The 22,087-nt window shown below is 44.3% G+C and overlaps 1 protein-coding gene across 1 annotated transcript; it reads right to left on the reverse strand.

The window, feature by feature from the left end:
• Positions 1-142: 142 nt before the first annotated feature.
• On the reverse strand, positions 143-21,200 carry TRIM37 (tripartite motif containing 37). The gene is made up of 25 exons (XM_077787559.1): positions 21,015-21,200; positions 19,670-19,771; positions 18,317-18,357; positions 17,639-17,755; positions 17,289-17,376; positions 16,341-16,463; positions 15,024-15,147; positions 14,254-14,321; positions 13,645-13,769; positions 12,921-12,971; positions 12,589-12,670; positions 11,151-11,227; positions 10,583-10,762; positions 9,936-10,050; positions 9,601-9,813; positions 9,088-9,224; positions 8,301-8,398; positions 7,120-7,320; positions 5,246-5,557; positions 4,567-4,695; positions 3,924-4,095; positions 3,098-3,216; positions 1,560-1,712; positions 952-1,030; positions 143-712 (listed from the first exon to the last, which is right to left on the reverse strand). The coding sequence occupies exons 1-25, from the start codon at positions 21,033-21,035 to the stop codon at positions 709-711; spliced, it is 2,931 nt and encodes a 976-aa protein (XP_077643685.1). The 5' UTR covers positions 21,036-21,200; the 3' UTR covers positions 143-708.
• Positions 21,201-22,087: the final 887 nt, after the last annotated feature.

Genomic DNA, 22,087 nt, shown 5'->3' on the forward strand with positions numbered 1-22,087 from the left:
GGGTTTTAGTGCTTTTCACTGAATAATTAAGGAAAAAAGTGACAGGAAAAAGCTCCTCCACAAGCAGCCAGGTGTAGCAGTGAGTGGAGCTGACCCTGGCAGCCTCCACCATTTTAATTATCCACACACAAAACACCTGAAATTCAGATTTCAACATTCATTTTATTAACAAAGTGCAAACAAGTTTTAAACTAGGAGTTGTAGAGTACATTCACACAGACACAGGGCACAGGCAGCCACACGAGGACAACACCAGGGCTCATGCTTTGTCACTAACCAGGCATCAGCTCTCAGAGGAGCTTCACAAGGACTTCAGCAGCTCAAAATGCATCCAACGAAGAGTTTGGCAATGGGTGTGGTTGGTCCACGTCACCAGCTGGGGAAATCAACTGGAGTGGTGCTGCTTTCCCCCAGCTCTGGAGCCAGCATTCCAAAGGACAGTCACACACTGGCGCTCATTCCAGTGGCACAGCAGGACACTCATCCCCCGGGATGGGGCTCAGCACCTTCCCCACGACCCCTCAGAGCAGCTGAGGCTGGTGGAGCAGCAGTGCCACCCCTCAGTGCCAGGCCTGCAAAGCTCCTTGTGCCCCAGGGGCAGGGTAAGACAATGGCAGGAGAACCAGAGAGGAGAGGGCACAACTCCAGGGAATGCACACACCTCTCCCAGGGATGCAGCCACAGGTCTTCGGGCCCCGAGCCCACGCTCTACCTGCTCCAAACAAAGTCAGTTTGCACTGAAAACTGCTGCTGGAGCAGTTTTAAGGCTTCAGATAAACACAATCTAAAAGTTAAAATTTTATGCCAGCTACTTCAACCCAGTCAATTTTGGAAGCATTCAGAGCTCAGCCTTCCCTCCGTCCCTTCTTCCCAGACTGCCGTGGAGCCAGAGGGAGCTCGGGATCCTGGCACAGGCTGAGCAGTGGCTCCAAGGAGAACCTTCCCAGTTACCTGGTGCTGTCATCTCCAGGGGCAAAGCTGTGATCCTCAGAACCGGCCTGATCCCCATCTGGTAACACCGAGGAGTGCCCTGAGGGTGAACACAGCACCAGCAAAGCCCAGTCACCCTCACAGCAGCACTGGAGCAGCCAGGGAATGCTCCCTCCCCTCCCTCCACCCCGGCCAAACCTTCACCCCCTGGCCTCACAGCTTTGATCCACTGGATTGGAAGTGAAAGCTCAACCAGAGGAGTTTCTGAAGCTCCAGTGAACTGCTGGAAGCTCATTGCTGCCAATTAAGATGCAAATCCATGTCTAAGGCAGTGGTTACCTCCCTGGAATTAGCCTACTTACAGTGCCAATCCTGGCACACAGGGAGCTCCAGTTGGGAACTGGAGCTCTGGGTTTTCCAGCCCTTCCCAGGAGATTCACCTAAACTGACTTCTCAAGGCTAGCAAGAGCTTCCCTCTCCTGTTTTGAGCTGTTTTAACTGGGATCCCAAGAGTTCCAAATCTTACTGGCACTTGGAGCTTTAACACCTCTACAGCTCCCCCAGGGATCTGCATCCGAGGAGCTCTGGGAAGACTGGGAAGTCTGGGAAGAGGGGCCCAGCAGCTCTACCTTCACCAGAGGGCTGGACAGAGAAGGCCTGGTTGAACATCTCTGAGGGAGAGGTGGCATCCTCCTGCTCCTCGTTCTCCGTGTCACATTCGATGTCACTGTCACTGCTCATCCCTGGCAGGAGGTGCAGGACGTGCTTCTGACACACCCCAGCTGCAAGAGAGACCACAGGGCACCATGATGGCAGCAGGATCTGCACAGCTGAAATGCCTGACTTTGTCCCATGGAAGAGTTCCTGCCAGCTCCTGGGATCTGCTAGCAGAAGAGAGGGAAGGAGCACTTCCCAAGCACTCGGGGGTCTGACAGAGCACTGGGTACCAGCCCAGCACAGCTGGGTTTGCCCTGTGTCACCAGCTGAGCTGCTCAGTCTACTCTGCAGCTGGGACAGAAAATAGAAGTTGCTTTTCTGGGAGCTAAAAGGCAGCACAACCTGTGGGGCAGGTGGACCTACCAGAGCCTTCCTGCAGCAATGGTGTGCTTGAGTCTCACACAACCAATTTCCCCTCCCAAGCAGAAGCAGAGCTGCTGCTGGCTCCAGGTGATGACCTTGGGTGTGCACTGGGCAGCCACAACTCCCCGTGGACAGCACAGGGTCTGCTTGGCTCTACTGCTTAAAGGCTGATACCCATTGCTAAGAAAAAGCAAAGTGAGGGGCCAATTCTACTGTAGATTTTCCTCTGAAGGGAAAAAAAATTGTAATATTTGCTTCCTGGGGTTTTTAACAATGAAGTATTTCAGTTTCTAAAGCGTTTTCCTATTGGGCTCCCTGCTCTGAGAGCAGAACTGCAGGAGCACATCACGATCATGCTGCAGTGACTAAGAGCAGAAATTCAGTTTTGTCACTGAGAGACCTTCTGTAAATGCCAACTCCCACACAATATTGCACACTGCAGTTTGAGATGGATGCTGGCACCTTAATATAGGCTTTGTGCTACAATCCAGTCATTGAAATTCAAATTAGTGCAGGGGTGGAAGGCAGGAGAGTTTTAGCAAGATAAGAAAAACTCTATGTGGACTTTCAGAAGGGAAAAAAAAAGCAGTGTTATTTTTTTCCAGCATGGAAAGGATGCAGGAAGGGAGAGGGGGAAACTTTCCTTCAAGTCTCTAAGGAAACTGGATTAAGCACCACAACAACCCAGCACAAATGAACTGCTGGAGAGGCTCTTGTGTGGCTGTGGAGAAAGTTAGCACAGGGGGCTGATCCTGAAGGCAGCAGAATTACCAGCCAAGGTCACTGGCTACTATTTAAACGAGACAGGAACTTCTTCTCAAGGCCACTCCATGAACAGCAAAGCAAAGACCTGGAGCTGCCTCAAGATACAAACAGCAGCTGCTTGTCCAGAGAGCCACAGCCCCAACAGCAGCCACACAGAGATCTTCTGTGCTCCCTCACATTTATTCTCCACCTCCCAGCAAAGCTCAACAGCCATGGAAGCAGCTTTTGGGGGTGCTTTTCTCTCCTTCCCCGCTCCAAAGGCAGAGCAGCAGCGCCCGGAGCGCGGCCACGCTGCACCTGCCCCCCCCAAAATGCAATTTACCTTCCTCTGCTCCTGCAGAGGCACCTTCAGAGCCCATCCCCTGCAGCTCCCCGGGCTCAGAGCTGCTCTCCAGGCCACCAGGCTGGGCTCCTTCTGGCCGACATCCCTTGGAGTTTGAGCTTGGGAAAGAATTTAGGAGAAATACAAAACCCCACGTTAAAAATTCAGCCTCAACTCAGTTGTGGAAACAAAGCCTTTTAGTGTCACATTGAGTTTTACTCCTTGCTTAAGTCTTCTGCACTCTCACTTAAACTTCCAGCTTTTTAAAACATTTTAATATTTAGTATTAAATTTAATATTATATTTAATATTTCTAAATCAATCAAAAAACCTTGAAAAGTTTGAGTATTTTCCAGAAAAGGTGACTCTACTTATTTAGAAAAAATAACCTGAAAACACCATTGTCCTTTGCTTAGGTGGCCAACAGAGAATTATCATGGAATGACGGAAAAATCGAGTTAAGAGTGAAAAAGATCATCTTAAATGAGGAAATCAAAAGTGATTAAAATTTCAGTTAGAGAGTATTTTGCATGGAACAGTAGGAAAGCAGATCTGGGCTGCCTTTCAATTCCAAGTGTTGGATTCCAGCCAGACCTGATCAAAATAAGAGAAAAATGGAGAAGAAAAAAAAAAAAAAAAAAAAGACAACTTGTAACCTAGTTATAAACCCAAAAATTGCTGTCCAGAGGGAACAGCAGCAGCCAAGTAAACTTCAAAGTAATTTCTCTTTCATGCTACAAGCACCTGGTTTTAGGAGATTGTGGGGGTTTTGCAGATCAAGGGAAGGTGGGGGAGGAGATAAGAGGAAAAATGAAGAAACCCTTACCCCAGAGCACCAACTTTTCTGCTCTTCTCTGCAGCAGCCAAGCCATTCAAGGCAGCAGCTCCCAGCTCGGAGTCGGATCCCTCACAGGGCGTCTCCTCCCGCTTGGGCAGTGCCTCGACGGCCCCGGGGCCGGCCAGGGCCCGAGCACTCAGCTTGGAGCTCCCCAGGCCTCCTGAGCAGGGAGAGCACAAATGAGATCCTTGTCATCCTCCCCTCCTCCTCTGAATGCAGGAGAGGAGCAAAATACCAATTTCTGTGTCAGGACCTTCCCTGTGCTTGCACTGAAGGAAGGGCGTCGTGCAACTCAGGAGCAGCACTATCATAAAATTCTTATTGGAGTTTCCTTAAGTTGCCTCTAAGCCAAATCACAATTTAAACCTGGCTCAGTGCTGTTTAATCCTGGATTTTCACTGTCAAGCTCACTCCTGAGGTGTTTGCTGAGAGACCAGAATATAACACACATATTTATGCTCTGGTCAGCATGTGAGCTGCTGCCCCCAGCTCAGCTACCAGTAACACTCATTGGGTGGGAAAAAGGATCCATGCAAATTGAAGTGAAACTCCAGTTGCCACATAAAAGACTCATTGAGAAGCTTTTGCCCAGGAGACGCCAGTCCCACCCCAGGTGGCAGTGCCCCAGTACCCTCAGCAGGGTGGCTGTCCCCCTTCAGGCGCAGGTTCCCGTCCCCACTGTCCATGGCTCTCCTCAGGGACAGGCTCCCGGCAGCTCCCGACCGAAGGGGCTTGGCTGAGGTACTTTTCTTACTGGCAGCTGCAAAAGAAGGTGTAAAAATGTGAGCAGTGTTCAGTCAAAGCACTGCTGTACCCTGGCCTTATGCTTGTTGTAAGTGAAGCTCCACGTTATTCTCATTGTTCATTAACTCCCAGTCCTGCACAAAATCGTTCCACACCTTCCTGTCAGAGGCCCGGGCTGGGCAAGGCACGTTCACTTCCTTACACTGGAACATCCTTCAGAAAGCTTCACCCACATTCCTTCAGCCAGCTTCAGAATAAAAATGATAGACAAACCCAAACCCTGGCATGCATTTTACATTTCAGCAAGTCTGGGCTGCTGTAATTTGCTCTCTCAAGTTCCCAGATGGGGCTGGTGCAGAGCAGCAAGGGAGTGACCAGCTCAGAGCAGTCTGGCACTGGGTTAAACCTCAGAGCATTGCCACTGCATCAGGTCTGGCAGTGCCTGTGGGTAAAGTCTGCTGTTTGAAAGGGCAGGGCAGGTTTACATTTCTGATCTTCCAGCTGAACTGCCTGGGGCCATGAACCACCTGTAAGAGTGATTAAATCCCCCTTCTCCACGCACTTACAATTCCTTATGTAACAACTGGTGACTGAAGACTTGGTCAGCAGCTCCATCCCTATTTCCTGCAGCTTGCTGCAGCTGTCAGTGCCACAGGCAGCCAGGGCCCCCTGCTCGATGGAGAAGAAGCTGGGCTGTCCCTCCCCTGAGCCAGAACTGCTGCTCCTCACTTCAGACAGCTGGTTCTTCACATCAGACATTTTGCTCCGAACTTCTGCCATCTGGGTTTTGAGTCTTTTCAGCATCTTCAGGTCTGGGGGCACCCTCCACATGGCCTGGTGCCTGCGCTGCTCTCGATCCTTCAGGGGATAGGATGAGGCTTTGCCAAAGGAACAGGCAGAGAACACAGCAGGTAAGGAAAAGCATTCTCAGAGCAGCATGGATACCTAAGAATTGTACCTTTCATCCTGCTGTACCAGTGGGGGACACACATTCTGTCCTGGCACTGCACCACACTGAGGCTGCTGGCACAGCAGGGTTTTGCTCCCAGTCATGGAAGAAGGTCCCCAGTCCTGCTCACTGGGAGAAGCCAGGCTCCCAGTACTGCTGCAGGAATTCTGGTGACACCTGAGCCACCACCTTGCCAGTTTATGTCAAATTTGTTTTTATAAAACCTGTTGACTCTGTGTAAAAGGTTCTCAGACCACCAATATCCCACAAGACAGAGAACTCAAAGGAATCTGCAGCCAGGGAAGGAATTCCCTTAAGTACCTCACAGCAGACCAGGTTGAGCAGGCAATACCTGAATAAACCTCTGTGCTGCTCAGCTGGAATTAGATCAACCTGGATCTATCTGAAGTGTTATCTCTGCAAATTCAGCCATTCCAAACTGTAAAGTCAAGTGGCTCTTAGAAACCTTCTCCTCAGGAGTTGAGGTCTGGCAAACTCCAGATGGAACAGCAGCTTTGTCTTTAGTGACCAAATTCAATTTGACTGGGGACAGTCAAATCCCAAGGGAAACTCCACAAAACAGGTGATTTTGGCTGTGTGTTCAGTGGTGCTCAGTAAAGATTCACACAGCTCAGCACAACAGCAGTGCCCTCTCCTGAGCTCCTTTTGTCCAGGGCTTTTTCCAAAAGCAAAACAGAACTGGGACTCACAGTTCATGTGCTGTTCCCCTTTTTTTTTTTTTCCACGTCTTCTAGAAATTACTTCCATTTTTGGAAATATGGATTACATTCACTGAAAATTCATGGCTGTTTATGTAACCCCATTTCAAAAGCTAATGACAAAGGAACAAAGAGTTTGAGCCAGCTTTTAAATTCAGTGCCACCAATGGCATTGTGGCAGCAAACCCAAGCATCACTTGTAGCAAAGGGACATTTATTTATTTCTCTTTCTGTTCTAGAAAGTCACCAAATGGTTCTGGGCCAGCAGTTCAAATAAGTGTCAATCATGACAAAATTCAATCAAACCTCAATAATAAATTTAATTCCTCACTACCAGAGGAACAAGCAACCTCTAGGAAGAGCCAGGGGTGCCAAGGCTGCCAGCTCAGCTGCTGCACATGGAGTTAATTTGTATTTTTGGGTCAAGGGTCCCAACTGAACCACAAATACTCCTCAATTATTTAAATACCATCACTATTTTTGGCTCCTGACATTTTTTTTTTTTTTTATCCTTTTCCAGCCCTTACAACCACTCACATTTTTCTAGCTCTAATGGCCTCTAAATTCCAGGATTTATCTTTTTGGCTTGCACTGTGCTCCAAGTACTCCCAGCCACTCCAGCTGTGTGCAAGGAGAGGTGGAGCTGCTGCCTCAGCTCAGAATTGTGTGTTGTGTTGGCTTCCAGTGCCACCCCCTCCCAGAAAAGGAGCTTTTCAGTCATCCCCCTGCACTTCCAGGTGCAATTAAACCATCAGACACGTGCTGGAGTTACCTCTGCTCTGCAGAAGAGAGGCAGGAGGACGTGGCTGAAGGCCCCAGAGGTTTTCCATGCCATTCCTGTCTTTGAGGTCCAACAGGTGGATTAGAATGAGGGGATCTATATCCAGCAGGCTGCTGCTGGCTGTGGAGCCCAGGGCGCTGGCTCCCCGCCGCGAGGGTCTCCCGCTAGCGCTGCTGTAGCTGTGGCTGGTACCTGAGCAGAGACACAAAGGTGGGAGGTGTGGGACACAGGGATGCTTTGTTCCCTGGGAAAAACAAAAAAGAGTCACACAAGTAGATTAGGAATGAATTTATCCCGTGAAATTATGGAGACAGTGGTATTTTGTGGGTTTCTGGGTGCTGAAAGCAATCAGATGTGCTGCTAATTAAAGAGTAGGATAAAAACAGCTGGAAAGGGGAAGTGCTTCACTTAAAACCTTTTATAAAAATCTCAATGAACAAAGTTCTTAACAAATCGATACAAAGATTACTCTAAAGGAGTGAGGAGACAAACGTGTCCCTCCCTGACCTCCAGAACTTCAAAACAGGGAATTCTGTCTTTCAAGCACCAACAGACTTTTACAGCAGTACAAACACCACTTCTGGTATCTTTGTCCTAAATAAATATACTCAGATTCCACAATATCTCTCTATATTCCATATAGATACACATTTCTTTCAGAATCTCAGAATCTTGTGGTTAATTTGGGCTGTGATCATCTCCAGGCTACAAAAAATCCCAGAACACCTTATGGTGTTGCATTTAAAATGCATTTCTGCTTGACTTGTGAGGATTCTTTGCTCCATTCCATCCACATTCTTTGGTTTTGCAGTGCACTAAACCCCAAGTGAATGTGTCACCCACTTAGAGGTCACACTGACATCAGTAAAAATTCCTTGTCAGTCTCCTAGTGATTGCAATACAAGGAATTTCAAAGCCACCCTCCAAACTTTGACATCATTTTTAAACCAGCATATTCAGATGATTTTCTGCCCCCCCCTTTTTTTTTTTTTTATTGAACCAATGAAGTGTTTCTGCTACACTGCAATAATCAGTACAAACCACATGATGCAGCAGTTCCCAAAATAGAACTGCCTGCAGAACACACAGCTTGGCTCTGCTTCCAAGAGGAGCAGGGGAAAGAATCCAACAGTGTTTCACTTTTATGGGAATTCTGGAGTCATTTTTCATACCTGATGCTCCAGGAGTAGCAGCAGCTGCTGCATCCTCCATGAGATCTCCATCTTCCAGCTCCATAGTGCTGCTGTATTCCACATCATTCTCTCCAGACCTTCAGGAATGATCAGGGTAGGAAAAGAATACAACTGTTAGCTTTCCTCAGCTCTTGTTAAATGCTTTGGCACAAACCTCAAAAAACAACAAAGTGCTGTAAATTGTATTTCCTGCATTCCAAGCTAGCCAAATTGAACAAAGGAAATGTAATAATTAAATGACTGTCTCGTTAACTAAGAGGCCAAAAGTGCTATATGTACTTAGACTGCAAAATGTGGTGCTGCAAACTCCAATGTTTGTAAGTGCAGCAGCAGATTCTCATGTTTTAATTAAGATTCCAGGATTTGACATCAGCTCAGCTCAGTCTTGAATTTCCTAATTTAAGTACCTGTCCTCATCATCACTCTCCCACTACTGCAACACTTCCCAGTACCAGACCTCTACTCTGTTACAGTGCTGAGACAGATTCCTTAATAGTGTTTTGGGAAAGAACCTTCACAGATTATCACTTGTCAAAGACAGAATGCAGCACTAACGTAAATAAAGAGATCAGAAAGACACTAATTAGCTGACCAAAAATTCAATGTTTAACACTAACTCTATGAGTTTGTGTTGTTCCCAGTATAGGAACCACCTCTCAAATCACACTGGAATCCCACACACCCCAGCAAATTACTCAGTTTCCATTGGAATTAGGATGATTACCCTGAGTACAGGATGATCTGAAAGACATTTTTAGCTACTTACATAGTTTCTTCATCAATATCATTTTCTTCAGTGTTACTGGTTGCTGTTGAACTTGCTGAAGAGCTGCTGCCATCAAGGTGGTTCACCTCATCTTCTCCAGCAAGATCTATATCCAGGTCACCATCTGAGAGTTCGTGCTGCAGGAAAAACAGGAGGCTTTTGATCTAGAAACTTTCAGTAGCACCTTGATGCATCCCCAAAAGCTATGAACAGACACTCCGTCTCCAGTGTCACTATTCACACAGCAGTGAGGTGGCTCTCAAAGCACATTAAAGAACAAACACAAGCCAGATTTTTCAGCTGCAACTCGGAGACTTTTTGTGCTGGGATCTGTCAGATGTTCTGGAACATCTCTCTGGAGTCACCTCTCACTCACAGCTCTCAAGTGTGTCATCTCCTATTTCTATAGCAAGGATAATAAACCTCATTTACAATTCACAAGTTCCCGTTTCTATTGCTGCCTTATCAAAGAAAGCTACACATAAACAGAGGTAGGAAACGGAGAATTCCTACGTTGAAGTCTTCCTGCTGAGTCTTCTCTTCCTCCTCTTCCTTGCTCTCCCGTGCTAGCCCTGGAGCAGTGAAATTCTCAAGCAGTGTTTCAATGCTTTGTCCAGGTTTCTTTGCTCTTGTCTCTGAGCCCTCATCATTCTGGGGACTGAGGTGAGTGTCTGGAGGGGAAACCCCTCGGGATTTCTGAGTCCGGGACAGTTCAATTGCGAGCCTCTGGAAGATCACAAAAATAACAGACAAGACAACACTGGAGCAGCAGCAGCAAATCAAGCACCTTTGCTGACTTGCAGGTACACTCTAAGAGGTGATTTTATATTCACAAACATCCCACTTACTTCTTTCAGGTTATTTATTTGCTGGATGTAACTTGTCTGAGCTGCTTCCAGCTGAGCAATGTACCAGTGCTGATCCCGGCACTTCTGGAAGAAGGTTGGTGAACGCACTTGGAACCTTCAAAGGAACGTTTGAAAAGGGTTTTCTTGAGGGAGTTTGTTTGGTTTGAGGTTTCTTTTTAAATGTCCCTCCCTCCATCCAAAAAGCCCTGCAGAAAAATCTTAAAACCTAAAATCTAGTGGTGAAATAAAATTAACAGACAACAGGTCCTTGTGGACACCCTGTCCTGACCACCCTGACCAGCCACAGTGAGTTCTGTAGCAGGGACTCACAGACTTTTATTCCCAAAGTTCTCCAATACTCACTAAAACTGTTTCAAAAGATGAGGAGAAAGCACCTTTTTCCTTTAATTCTGGTAGCTACAGGTCTTTTAACTCTTATTAATGCCAGGAGCCGGCACTCCTCAAAGGAAGACACACTTAAAATACTCCACAACTCCTTTTGGCACATTTCCTCCTTTAAATCCGCTGAGAGCGAAATCCACTTAGAACAAAAGATACCACCAATATTTTAAATTCAAACAGGTAAATTATTTCCTATTTCAGCAGCAGATTTGTGGTGAGCCTTGGGAGGAGGGCAGAAGCCCCACCTGAGGATCACGGTGTCGTTCTGCCGGTTCAGGTAGCCCTCGTTGGCCAGCAGGTCCAGGCGGAAGAATCGGTTGTAGCCCCAGCATTCCCCAACTTCAAAATCAGAGGCGAATTCCCGGATGATGTTTTTGGTGGGATCATTGGTGGACTGGTGAACCATTTCTACTCGGTATTCATACCTGGCCAGGGGAAAGTAACAGGGATTTGCACCAAAAGATGTCAGAATTGTTGAGTGGTTTAGGAGCTGCACTTTCTTGCCCATCTGAGCGAGTGAGTCAGGATTAAAATTTTACTGAATATGTAAATACACAGTGAAAAATAAAAGAGAGCAGGAATTTGGAGCAGAGTGAACTCCAGGGCTGAACTACTACACAGATACTGTTATCAGTTGTTTTACCAGCTTCTTTTTTATCTCAAGGAAGACGCTGAGTAAGAACTTTAAAATATTATCTCTGTGCCTGATTCACAGCTCAACGGACAAGAGAAGTCTCACCATTCCTTTTCAAAGGGCTTTGCAGTCTCTGACAGAAAAGCCCCAACACCTGTTCTGACTGCAGCTTTGCTTACTTGGATGTCTCTGGCAATCCAGCAGACAGCTCCAGAAACACTGACAGGTAGTAGCCTCGAACTACTCCATTTCCATCCTTGAAATAAAATCAAGACATTAATTAAAATAGAAAGAAAAAAACCGAAAAATTTTAAAAACCAAAACAATTTGATACAGAGGACTTAGAGCAGTTTAGAAAACAGCTTCAATAAACCCTAGCTTTGCAGCAGGAATTTACTTTGGATGCTACAGTTGTGATTTTTAATCTTCAGTGACCTCCTATGGTAACTTGAATCAACAAGAAGCACATTCACAGTCTAGTATTGGTATCTCAGATAAAAATCTCAGAACAAAGCTTTAATTACTCTATTAACACTTTAGATATTTGATTAAGTGGAAGTCTGAATAGACAAACACTTAATGTATTTGTGAAAACATTATTTTAGGTTAAATATTAGTTCTGAAATATTTTACATACAGTCACATTTCAAAGCTACTTAATTTTTGAGAAAAGAGCAATTTGTTCAGAAAAAATCCCATGCAACATGAAAAGTTAGGGCAGTTAACTGAGAAAAAATATTAGAGTCACCAGAAGTCAAGAAAAAAATACAGCAAAACCTCCATCACACTCACCTGAGTCAAGGATGAAGAATGGCTCAACTTGAATCCTCCAGCTTGAAGAAACATTTCAACTTACCATTGAAAAAATAAATTTTAATGCCTTCTGATAGCACAGCGCATGTAGCTAATCCTGAATTTACAATACTCTGGAAACTTCCACACAGTTCCACCTCTGCACTGCAATAATTCAATTCTGGGCATCCACGGGCTTAAGTTACAGAGCCAATTCTTCATGGATGGCACAAAATCACCAAGACTGAGCTGGTGCTCAAACACCAAACTGCTCCTTCTCCATACAGCTGCAGGAGCAGCACTGACCAAAGCAGGGAATGTGGAAAGACCCCAGCTTGGGGGTCAACATTCCAACATGGACAAAACTTCAGAAACTGGAATATTCAGCCCATTGAAGGGGCATAGCAAAATACACTTTTTAATGTCCAGTTTGAGAGCTGGATGCAGAGTCAAGAACAAATGCTTGGTCCTCCTTCCACCTTGCCCAGTAATTATTACTCAAACAGGGTAGAGTCACTCTATACCTCAGCTCTGTAGGGAACATCTGCAAAAATCCCTGAGACATCAAAATATCCATCAAAGTTTCTCTGCAATATTAGTAGGAGCCATCTTTAAATGCTTCTAAATTAACCAAACTACACCGAGCATGTTCTCACGGGAGATCTGGAGGCAGAGAGGGAATTCTCTGCTTTGGTGATCAACTCTTATAATGTTCTTTTCCTACAACAGCTTTTCATATACAGCATGAGACAAACATGACTCCTTGCTGGCAAGCCTGGGAATGAGCTGGGATGGGATAACAGCTCCAGCTGAGAGATAACTCACCGGGTAAACTTTTAATCTCCAGCACAGTCCTGACACCTGCAGGGGAGGGCTGTACACAGGATCCGCTCGCTGCCGCAAGGTGCTGGAGAGAGGAGGAAAAACATTTGGTCCTGGGACAAAGCAAAAGCCTCATGGAGCCACGCACAGAGAGTTGTCTTTACCATGGAAAATGATTATTCACCCAGTAAACAAGATGTTTTTAATGGAATTATCATAATTTAGTCTACATCTCATTGTTTTCTGTAGCGGTTGTTCTGTGTTTTCAATAACATTTCTCATGTGCAGAAGGAACGGAAGGATGTTGTCAATATTCACAGTATTTCAATTCTTACCTGAAGTTTTCCAAGACAAATGTAGTTGAGTCATAGGCTGGAACCAATTCACTGTGGGGGAAAAAAAATAAATATATTACACTTGAATAATATGGCATTAAAAGTCCCAACTTTTGCAATATGCAGACGAACTTTAGATGTTTCAGGTCACCAGAGCCACTGAAATTCACCAGAACTACACTAGGTTTTGCAGTATAATTCCATTTATACACCCCCTTAGGAGGAGATACCTTGGTGCCACTGGAAAACAAACATTCAGATTTAAACCAAATTTTGCTGAGGAATTTTTGAGACTTCTCTGACTTTCCATTCCTTGGAGATATTTTTTCAGCACAGGCTCCCTCAGAAGCCAGCACCAGCAGCATTCTCCTGATGAAGAATTGTGCTATGAAGTGATTTTGGCTGTATAGTCTGAATTAAGGTGACCTGCAGAGGCATCTCATGAGAGCCTGGCAATTATATACTGAATGACCCAATAATAAGAGGAAAAAGGACAAATCAGTAAACTATGTGTAAAAGAGAAAAAAAAAAAAATTGTGAGCTGGAACCCACTGTCCTGACACCCCAGCAGGGACTACAGACACAAAATAAGCTCTGCTGGGACAGAAGAGCCTACTTGCAGCACAGGTTACTACAAGGAGTAAGTTAAGAGGACACTCTTCTCTCAGGTACTTTAAACATGCTTTTAAACACTGAACAAGCAGAACAGAAGTACAACACTCACCTTGTGAAGTCTGGGGGGACAGGAGTGGTGACGAACGAGGCCATGGGCTTTCGATGGACCTGCTGGAACATCATCAGGATCTCTGAACTTTTGGATATCAGCTCACTCTTGCTGCAGGACCGTAACTAGGAGGGGAAAAAAGAAGGAAAAAAAAATCCTTGGCTCAGTAAAAGTCAAAGGTTTTATCCCCTTTTGGTTTTAAACTGAATTACGTGCTTGTCACAGCTTCAGAAAGTTTACCCACAACATAATGTCAAAATGGAGCTTGGAGGTTTTGGGTTTGGGTTATTTTGTTTGTGGAATTCCACACTGGAAGTTACAACAGCCACTATGTATTTCCCTTAGATTAAACTAATTTACATAGAACTGAGTAATTTTGTATGATATTGCCATTAATCTCTGTAGTAATTTTTCAAGCAACACAACACCTTTTGAGTATTTCTAGAAGACACACTTATTTTTAAGAAGAAATTGTGCAACCTGAGACCACATCAATGAAAATATATCCGCCAGAAATATCCATCAATTAATATTTTTTAAATAAAAAAGTAAGAAGATCCCTCCTCAGTTGGCCTATCTACACAACATTTAATCTCTTTTCATAATTACCTGATGTTCTACTTCTTGAAGCAGGGTTTCCAGAAGTTCAGTTTCTTGAGTAAGTGATGTCTTTTGACCTGTTTAAAGAAAAGGCGTTTAAAAAACCGTTAAACACATATTGTTTCTTAAGAAAGTGTACTTGTTTTTTGGTTTTCACTGGAAGCTACACTAGAACATACTAAGGTAAAGGATTTCTAAATGTACCAAGCTAGATGGAGAAAGCATCTGAAAAACAAGTCTACATTTTTGATTAGAGCTGTACTGAAGAACTCATTTGAGGTTAAGTCAGTAACTAAGCACTCTGTGTCCCAGAAATGACAGGTTTGTTGTTCTGGGGTGCTTTTATGGACAGAAAGAAAAGCAGGTTTGACTCTTATCCAGACAAGCCCTTCTCATATTAAAATTACATTAAAGGAGTATCTATTACAAAGATGTATTTTCAAATGTATCAAATTAGAAAGATGCGCTTCCTGACCAACATAAATGATGAAGTAAAAGCACTTTAGTTGAAAGGTGCTAAATAACTTCCAGCTAGATGGGAATGTTTTCCAAGTGATTATATAGGAGTTTTTATCAGAATATAATCAGGTTATGTCAAATTTAGACCTTATCACAGTAGCTACATCATTAACCAAAAGCTTTGCTGCAGGTGGAAGTTTTCAGCCAGCAGCCAACACCAGAGCGTGGAAGCAGTCACCCTCCAGGGGAAACAAAGCTTCTCAGTGGATTTACACTTTGTTAATACATTTTTCCTCCTCCTCACAGAGGCCAACACCCACCCATGAGAGTGATGAGCTTGTTCTTGAGCTGGGTGTCCAGGCGGGCGATCATCATCTCCACGGCGTTGCGGATCTCCCGCACGCGCTCGTCCTTGGCGCTGCGCACGGCCTCCACGTTCCGCTCCTGCACGGGGACAAAACCTTCACACAGCTGCCTCTCAAACCCCAGAAATGCTTAAATGTCCCTAAATCCCCTAAGAGGGAAGAGAGGAGTGCTGTTTTTGATGAGCTGCGTTCCTGGAGATTGCACCGGATCCCTCAGAGTGGCCAAAGGTTAACTGGGAAGCTGAGCAACATTGATCACACAGGGATTTGTCATGTGGGGATTCTTTAGAATCAGACCTGCTAGTTTCTCCTCTGCCACTTCTCCTCTGCATTCCAAACAGCAACAGCTGCTTCTCCTTGAATATCCAACTGGACAGATAAACACTGATGAATTTAATAGCTTTGGAGATTAGAGGCCAAGACAATTAAACAGAAAGTGTTATCTGTGTTTTCTGAGCACAGCTTCTTCCTTTGCCCACAAAACTCTCCCCACCACACAGAACAACAGCACGGAAAAGTGCTTTATTCTTTGTGGTAACAAGAATAATGGGATAAAACCAGAAAAGTTTTGTGGTCATAATAATGGATAAAACCAGCACCCTTCTCCCTGCCAGGGTAAGGCCACAAACTCTCAGCATTTTATCACCACACCTGTGTTTATAAAGTCACATCTGAGCTGGAGAAGAGCAAAACTATCAGTGCATGTGGCACCTGAACAATGGGCAAAAATAATACAGCAACACACTCCAAAAGTTCCTGATTTTATATGCACGAAGACTGCACATCATAAATGTAACAGAATACAAAAGTAATCCTTCCTGGGATTCAAGAAACTGGAATTTCTACTGAAACTGCCCAAAGTGAACAGATTTTTGACATGTTTACCCTACAGGGAAGAAAAAGGAGGTGCACAAACATCTCCATCTGGTGAGCTGCTCATCCTGCAGGCTCAAACACATTTACAGTTTATTATCCTAGAAAAAGGAAAATAAGCTGCTGGAATAAAGTATTTTTGTACTCATTTAGCATGACAGAATGCACTTGAAGTGTTGACAAAAATATATCTTTCAAAGAAGTGTGCAACTCCAGCTTTTAAACAGCACACCCCAAAAGAAAAATTCTGTTACCTAACTCTAAAACAGAACTGAGAATATTTTCATCTTTCCACATTGCATAAAAAGAGTCAAATTAAAAAACAAAAATGTCTCTCTATGGGATAATCTCACCACCTACTAACAGTTATCCTTTGCCACTACAGGAGAACTTTCTTACCACTTCCTGCACCAAACTGATCAATTCCATGAGTCTTCTCCTCAGCTTTGCCACTTCTTCATTTACTTTTGTGACATGCTGCTCGTAGATTTCTGCCAGTGGTTTAAAAGTATGTCCTCCATGCTGTTCAAAGAGAAAAAGGGGGAGGAGGAGGAGGTGGTGGTGAATAATAGAGCATCTCTTTTCCACTTTATTCCACTCCTATTAAATTCCTGAAAGAGAAGGGAAGAAAGCCTACGAGTGCATCACTCATTCTGGAAAAGCTCCAAAGCAGATTGTATGTAGGAAGTCAGTCTTTCACTTCCCTTTGTAAGAAGTCATGAATTTGGCTCTGATTCCATCCAAGCTTCCTGTCAGGAGTTATTTGGAGTCTCAAGAGTCCTCCAGAAATAAACTGCTTCATTCACTGTGCAATCCTTTACCAAATCAAATATTAATAGAAGGTTTATTTTTATCATTATTATTATTAAAACACCCTTTCCAAACAGAGGCAGCACATTGTTAACCACTTTCATTCCAAACAGCAACAGCTGTTTCTCCTTGAATATCCAACTGGACAGATAAACACTGATGAATTTAATAGTTTTGGAGATTAGAGGCCAGGACAATTAAACAACAAGTGTTATCTGTGTTTTCTGAGCACAGCTTCTTCCTTTGCCCACAGAACTCTCCCCACCACACAGAACTTGTCCAAAACATCATAAAGTTTATAACAAGGAAGGTAATTCTAACCTGCTTTTGGCAAAAATTCTATTTCCTTCTCTAATTATGAACTGAAAGTATCGTGTTTCACAAGCAGTCTTCTTAAATAATAAATACACCTAAAACTGCAGTATTTGCATGGCAATCCAAGACCCACAACAGCAGTTTCACAGCATTTTTAGTTTTTCAAAACCACTGTCAGACACAAAGTTTGAAGTCCCTCACACAACATGCATCTCCCCTTACCATTCCTCCCCAAAGTGCACACTGGTGGCAGATACACTTCTTGCAGGTCCAGCAGAAAACACTGAGCTTCTCATGATGGTTTTCACACCTTAAACCATAAAAATACAAATCAGGAATTTTCTACAAACTCATCTAAACATTTCCACTTGTTTTGCTACACAGTCCTGCAAGCAAAGCATTAAACCTCTTTTGCAGAATAGCAGTTGTAGTCAATAAAAACCTTTTGTAAGATAAATGTTGCTTTTAGTATTCTCTCCAGAAACACTTCACAGATACAGAGAGTACATTACTAAAATTAGCTCCTATAATCCAAACCACAAAACACTTGATGCAAAGAACACTCGATTTACTTGTCCTTTTCATTCTCTTCGTGCTTTGTGAGGCTGCAGAGCTGAAGTGTGTCCAGCTGCTGTGTGACCTCCTCTGCCCAGCGACAGTTGACAAGCTCTCGGAGCTGCAGGGGGGCTCTGCAAGAAGGATGGCACAGTTTGAGCAGGAATTTGACTCCAGGAGCAAAAGGAGAAGCGCTGAACTGAGTTCAGTTCAATTCTACATTACCAGAAGAGTCACAGGTAAAAAAGAGCAGAAACTGGACTAGTTATTCCAAGAGAAAAAAAAAAATTCAGTAAATTTGATAATCTGGGGAGAGGTGGGAACTGCAGCCTGCAATGATACACAGAATGGCTGCACAGGCACATCACATGAATTACAGGCATAAAAAATGGACACTTTCTCCCTGAAAACTGAAGCTTCTGGGCTCTGACTTTTGAAAGGAGAATATAAAGAGGAATTCCCTCTAGTTACTCCTGTTACACCAGCAGTGTTATGTGGGAAGAACAAAGATCCTGCTTAGCTTGTCACAAAAGCAGAACACATTTTAGAAGTAGCATTATACCAGGGCCAATCTTGATTGAACAGCAGGTCTGAAAAAAAACTTAAAGCTTATAAATTTAGTGCAACCTGCACTGAAAAAGAGATTGGTCATAACAGGACAATGCACCTAATTCCTGATATTAAAAATACCTTACCTACAATGAGGGCACTGAGCTCTTTGTTCAGTCAGCCAACGCTGTGATGGAAAAAGGAGAAACCTTTTTAAACAGACTGGAATGAAAGAACTGCAGGCAAATACGTTCTATCATTAATTAGGAGTTACTTTACTTTTATTACAGCTTTCCTATATGTTTTCCCTGTTAAGCAAATTTTCAATTTAACTGTTCAACCACTTAGTCACAGAAAAAGCTTCTATTTGTGTCTTAGGAACAAGCCACCACTTGTCTTTAGATGTCAGAGATGCTTCAGTTAAAATTATATAGAGAATTTTGAGGTACCAAATATTGCATTAGAAACCACCCACCTGGCAGATTCCCAGAGTCTTAGACTAAAGAGCATGTTTCAATAAAACAAAGAAAAAGACACCACAAGCATCTTTTTCACAGTCTAATTAGTATTCGAGGTAATTTATTTCTTCTTCTTGAGTTATTTATAGACAAATTAAATACCTGAAGTTCAGTGATCAAATCCACAAGGAGCTTGGGAGTTTTTCTCTTCCAGAAAGCTCCAGGGACAAACAGCTGAGCAAAGAACTTCACCTGCCCACTACAACTCACAAGTGTAAAAGCTCAGCAGTTGATGGGTTTATATTTGTCAGCTCTCTACTACATTTAAAGAGTCTCATGAATAATCTCTCACCACCCAGCAACAATATGTCATCTAAAATCCTTCATATGCAGCATGAATCCTTCACCTACAGCTCTTGTCAGAGCTTCCAGAGTGAAGGATGAATGTCTGTTCTAATTTCTGGAAATACTACTGAGGTCTGGAAACCTCAGCTGAACTTTTTACTGCTCCAGCAACACAAAACAGCATCTGGATTTGGAATTGGAGCGTGATACACTGGGAACCACGGCCTCAGCAAAGGAATGAGGATTCAGGTGCTGCCTCAGACTCCCCTGAGAAAGATTTAGCCCCACCTGATCACACCACACCAGCCTGACAGGCATTATAAAACACCTCCAGGATACACGAGGTGATGCTGTGACCTTCCCAGGTGCAAAGTCAGCGTCTGATTTCTGTCCCAACTTTTATCTTCCATACAGGCATCACCAACTCTCAGGAGGTGCTAAAGAAGGGATCATTGTGTGTCTCTTTCTTAAAGCAATTATTCCAGATGGTGCCTATAATTAGCACCACTGAAGGCAACGCACAGCTTGCCTACTTCTTCCTCAGGGGTGTTATAAAAGGTTTTGAAAGGGAAACTAAAGAAGGGGAAAAAAACCAAAAAAGGAATCCTTGGAACTCCAGGAAAAGAATGTTTTCATAAGCTCAATCAGTTTGCAGCTCAAACCTTTGAAAGAACAGACTACACCAAGCAAACTCACCCTGATACAGCTGAAACAGCAGAGCTTGGAGCAGTGAGGGCACAGGCGGGCATCCCGCAGCTTCTCCATACAAATAAAACATCGGAACACCTCGGCAATGCTCTGCAAAGGGGGATTAGCACTATTGTTAAACATGCTTCAGACGCACCAGGGCTGCATTTGCTTCCCAGGCACCGAGCCAGGTTTCTGTCCTGTTTCAAACAGCACATCTCCGAGGGAGATACAACCTGCGCACCACAACTCTCCCTCTCAGCTTCTCCTACACTGCACCAGCACCTGTTTTATAACACTATTCCCTCTCTCCAAGGAATACTTTCTGTTTGAACTTCTCTCTTTTGGAGCAGGACTTTCTGTAGCCAAGACACTCTTGTATGTGTTCACACAGGATTGAGCAGCTGCCAGAAGAAATGGTGTTGTACCTGCAGGCAGTGGACTGGCACTAAAATATTATTAGATCATGGTAAGTGCATGTATGTGTAATATAAAAGAGGTGTTGAAATGAATTGGGTATTTTTTTTTTACTTTTATAAGACTTATATTCTTTTAAGGTCTTACCATTAGCATTAGCCCCACAATTTTTACACTCTCTCCCACCCCATTTAATCAATCTTGGGTTCATCAATCCTTTCCAAATGAGAAAGGTATTTTGAAAGCAATGTTTCCATACTTATAATTTTTAAATGATAAGGAAGTTTTACATCTTGTATCATACAGGAGTTTTAATACTTCTGGTTATAACTCTGGAACTTCGTAAGGTCCTTCAGCTGAGCTAATTTCCCCACAGCACTGAGATTGTGAATCAGCACAAAAGCAAGACATCTTCAATTTACAGATACCACAGCATCTCCCACACATTCAGGTCTCCTTTAACAGCTGCAAGCCATTGAAACGCACCACATGCGTTTACAGGAGACCATCGCAGCCGTTCTTTCTTTTCATTCTTCCTCAGCCTGGCTGTGACACAGTCCCCAGCAGGTGTTGGAGCTGCCGGGTCACAGCCGCTCCTGCACCTCCGCGGTGCCAAGGCGGGCTGGGTGTGCGCCAGGTCTCCATCCATATATCCCTGCATCCCTGCATCCCTGGATCCATCCCCCTCCGGAACTGGCAGCCGCCAGCTCATTTCCTACCCCCTCCCCACCTGCTGCCTGCCTGCCCACCCGAGCCAAGCCCCGCAGCGCCGCAGGCTGTTCCCAGCGCCGCTCGCCACCGCTCGGCCTTTCTTCCGCTCCTCACACAGGGCACACGGACCCTCCGAGGGGCTCCGTTAAACCGGGAGGGTGCGGAGGAGCCGCCGCCGCCCCCTCACCGCCCTGAGGGAGCGCGCGCCGCCCGCCCGCCCGCTCACCTCCACGCTCTGCTCGTCCATGGCTGCGGCTCCGCCAGCGGCGGGAGCAGGGCCGGCTGTCCCCGGCCTCCCTGTGCGTGCCCGCGGGCGAGGAGCGGAGGCTCCGGGAGCGGCGTTCCGAGGGGCAGAGCCCGTCGCGGAGGCTCCGCCGCGGCCCCGCGCACCCGCCGGGCCGTGACCGCGGCAGCGCGGCCGCCCCGCCCCGCCCGCGCTGCGCATGCGCGGGGCCGCCCGCAGGGGGCGTGGCGGCGCGAGGGCGGCGGCGCCTGAGGGGAGCGGGCGGGGAGAGCGCGGCGCTCGGGCTTGCCTCTACTTTACTTTAATGTCCTTTACTTTTCCTTATTTTTCTCTGTTATTTTTATTTATTCTTTCCTTACCCGCGAGGTTTCAGGAGAGGAGATGGGTTTTTGCACCCTACTGGCAGCTACCTTCAGTTATTATAGCCAGCGTTCACCAATAAATTAAATAAATTAAATAAATTAAATAAATTAACTAAATAAAAAAAATTAATTTAATTAAATAAATAAATAAAATAATGTTATAAATAAAATAACATATATATTATAATATAAAAGTATATATCAAATATAAAAATATATTATAATATATAATATATAACATATAACATATAATATATAACATATAACATATAATATATAACATTAACATATAACATATAACATATAATATATAATATATAATATATAATATAATATATAATATATAATATATAATAAGAACAATAAAATTTAGAAATTTAATGCTGCTGTTGGTAGTGGCACAGCAAAAATGGAATCCTCTATTAGAAGATCAGTGTGGTTAAAAGCTACTAAATCAGTGTGTGAAGCTGATTAATTGCTTGAAACTGATTAGTTACTTCTAAAAGGGCGCACATGGCAGCAGGCATTATAAAATCAAGTTATCCCTGTTCTTTCCTCTTCAATACTCAACCTGTTTCTCTTCCCATCAAACCCTAAAGCAGTTCAAGGATGGGTTCAGAAATCAGCCTTTCCTTCCCTAAGAGCACTAAATTAAATTTCTCTCCTTTGACAGACATAATTCTTCACAAAAAA

The sequence above is a fragment of the Lonchura striata genome, chromosome 20 (genome assembly GCF_046129695.1).
Source record: "Lonchura striata isolate bLonStr1 chromosome 20, bLonStr1.mat, whole genome shotgun sequence".
Lineage (NCBI taxonomy): Eukaryota > Metazoa > Chordata > Aves > Passeriformes > Estrildidae > Lonchura > Lonchura striata.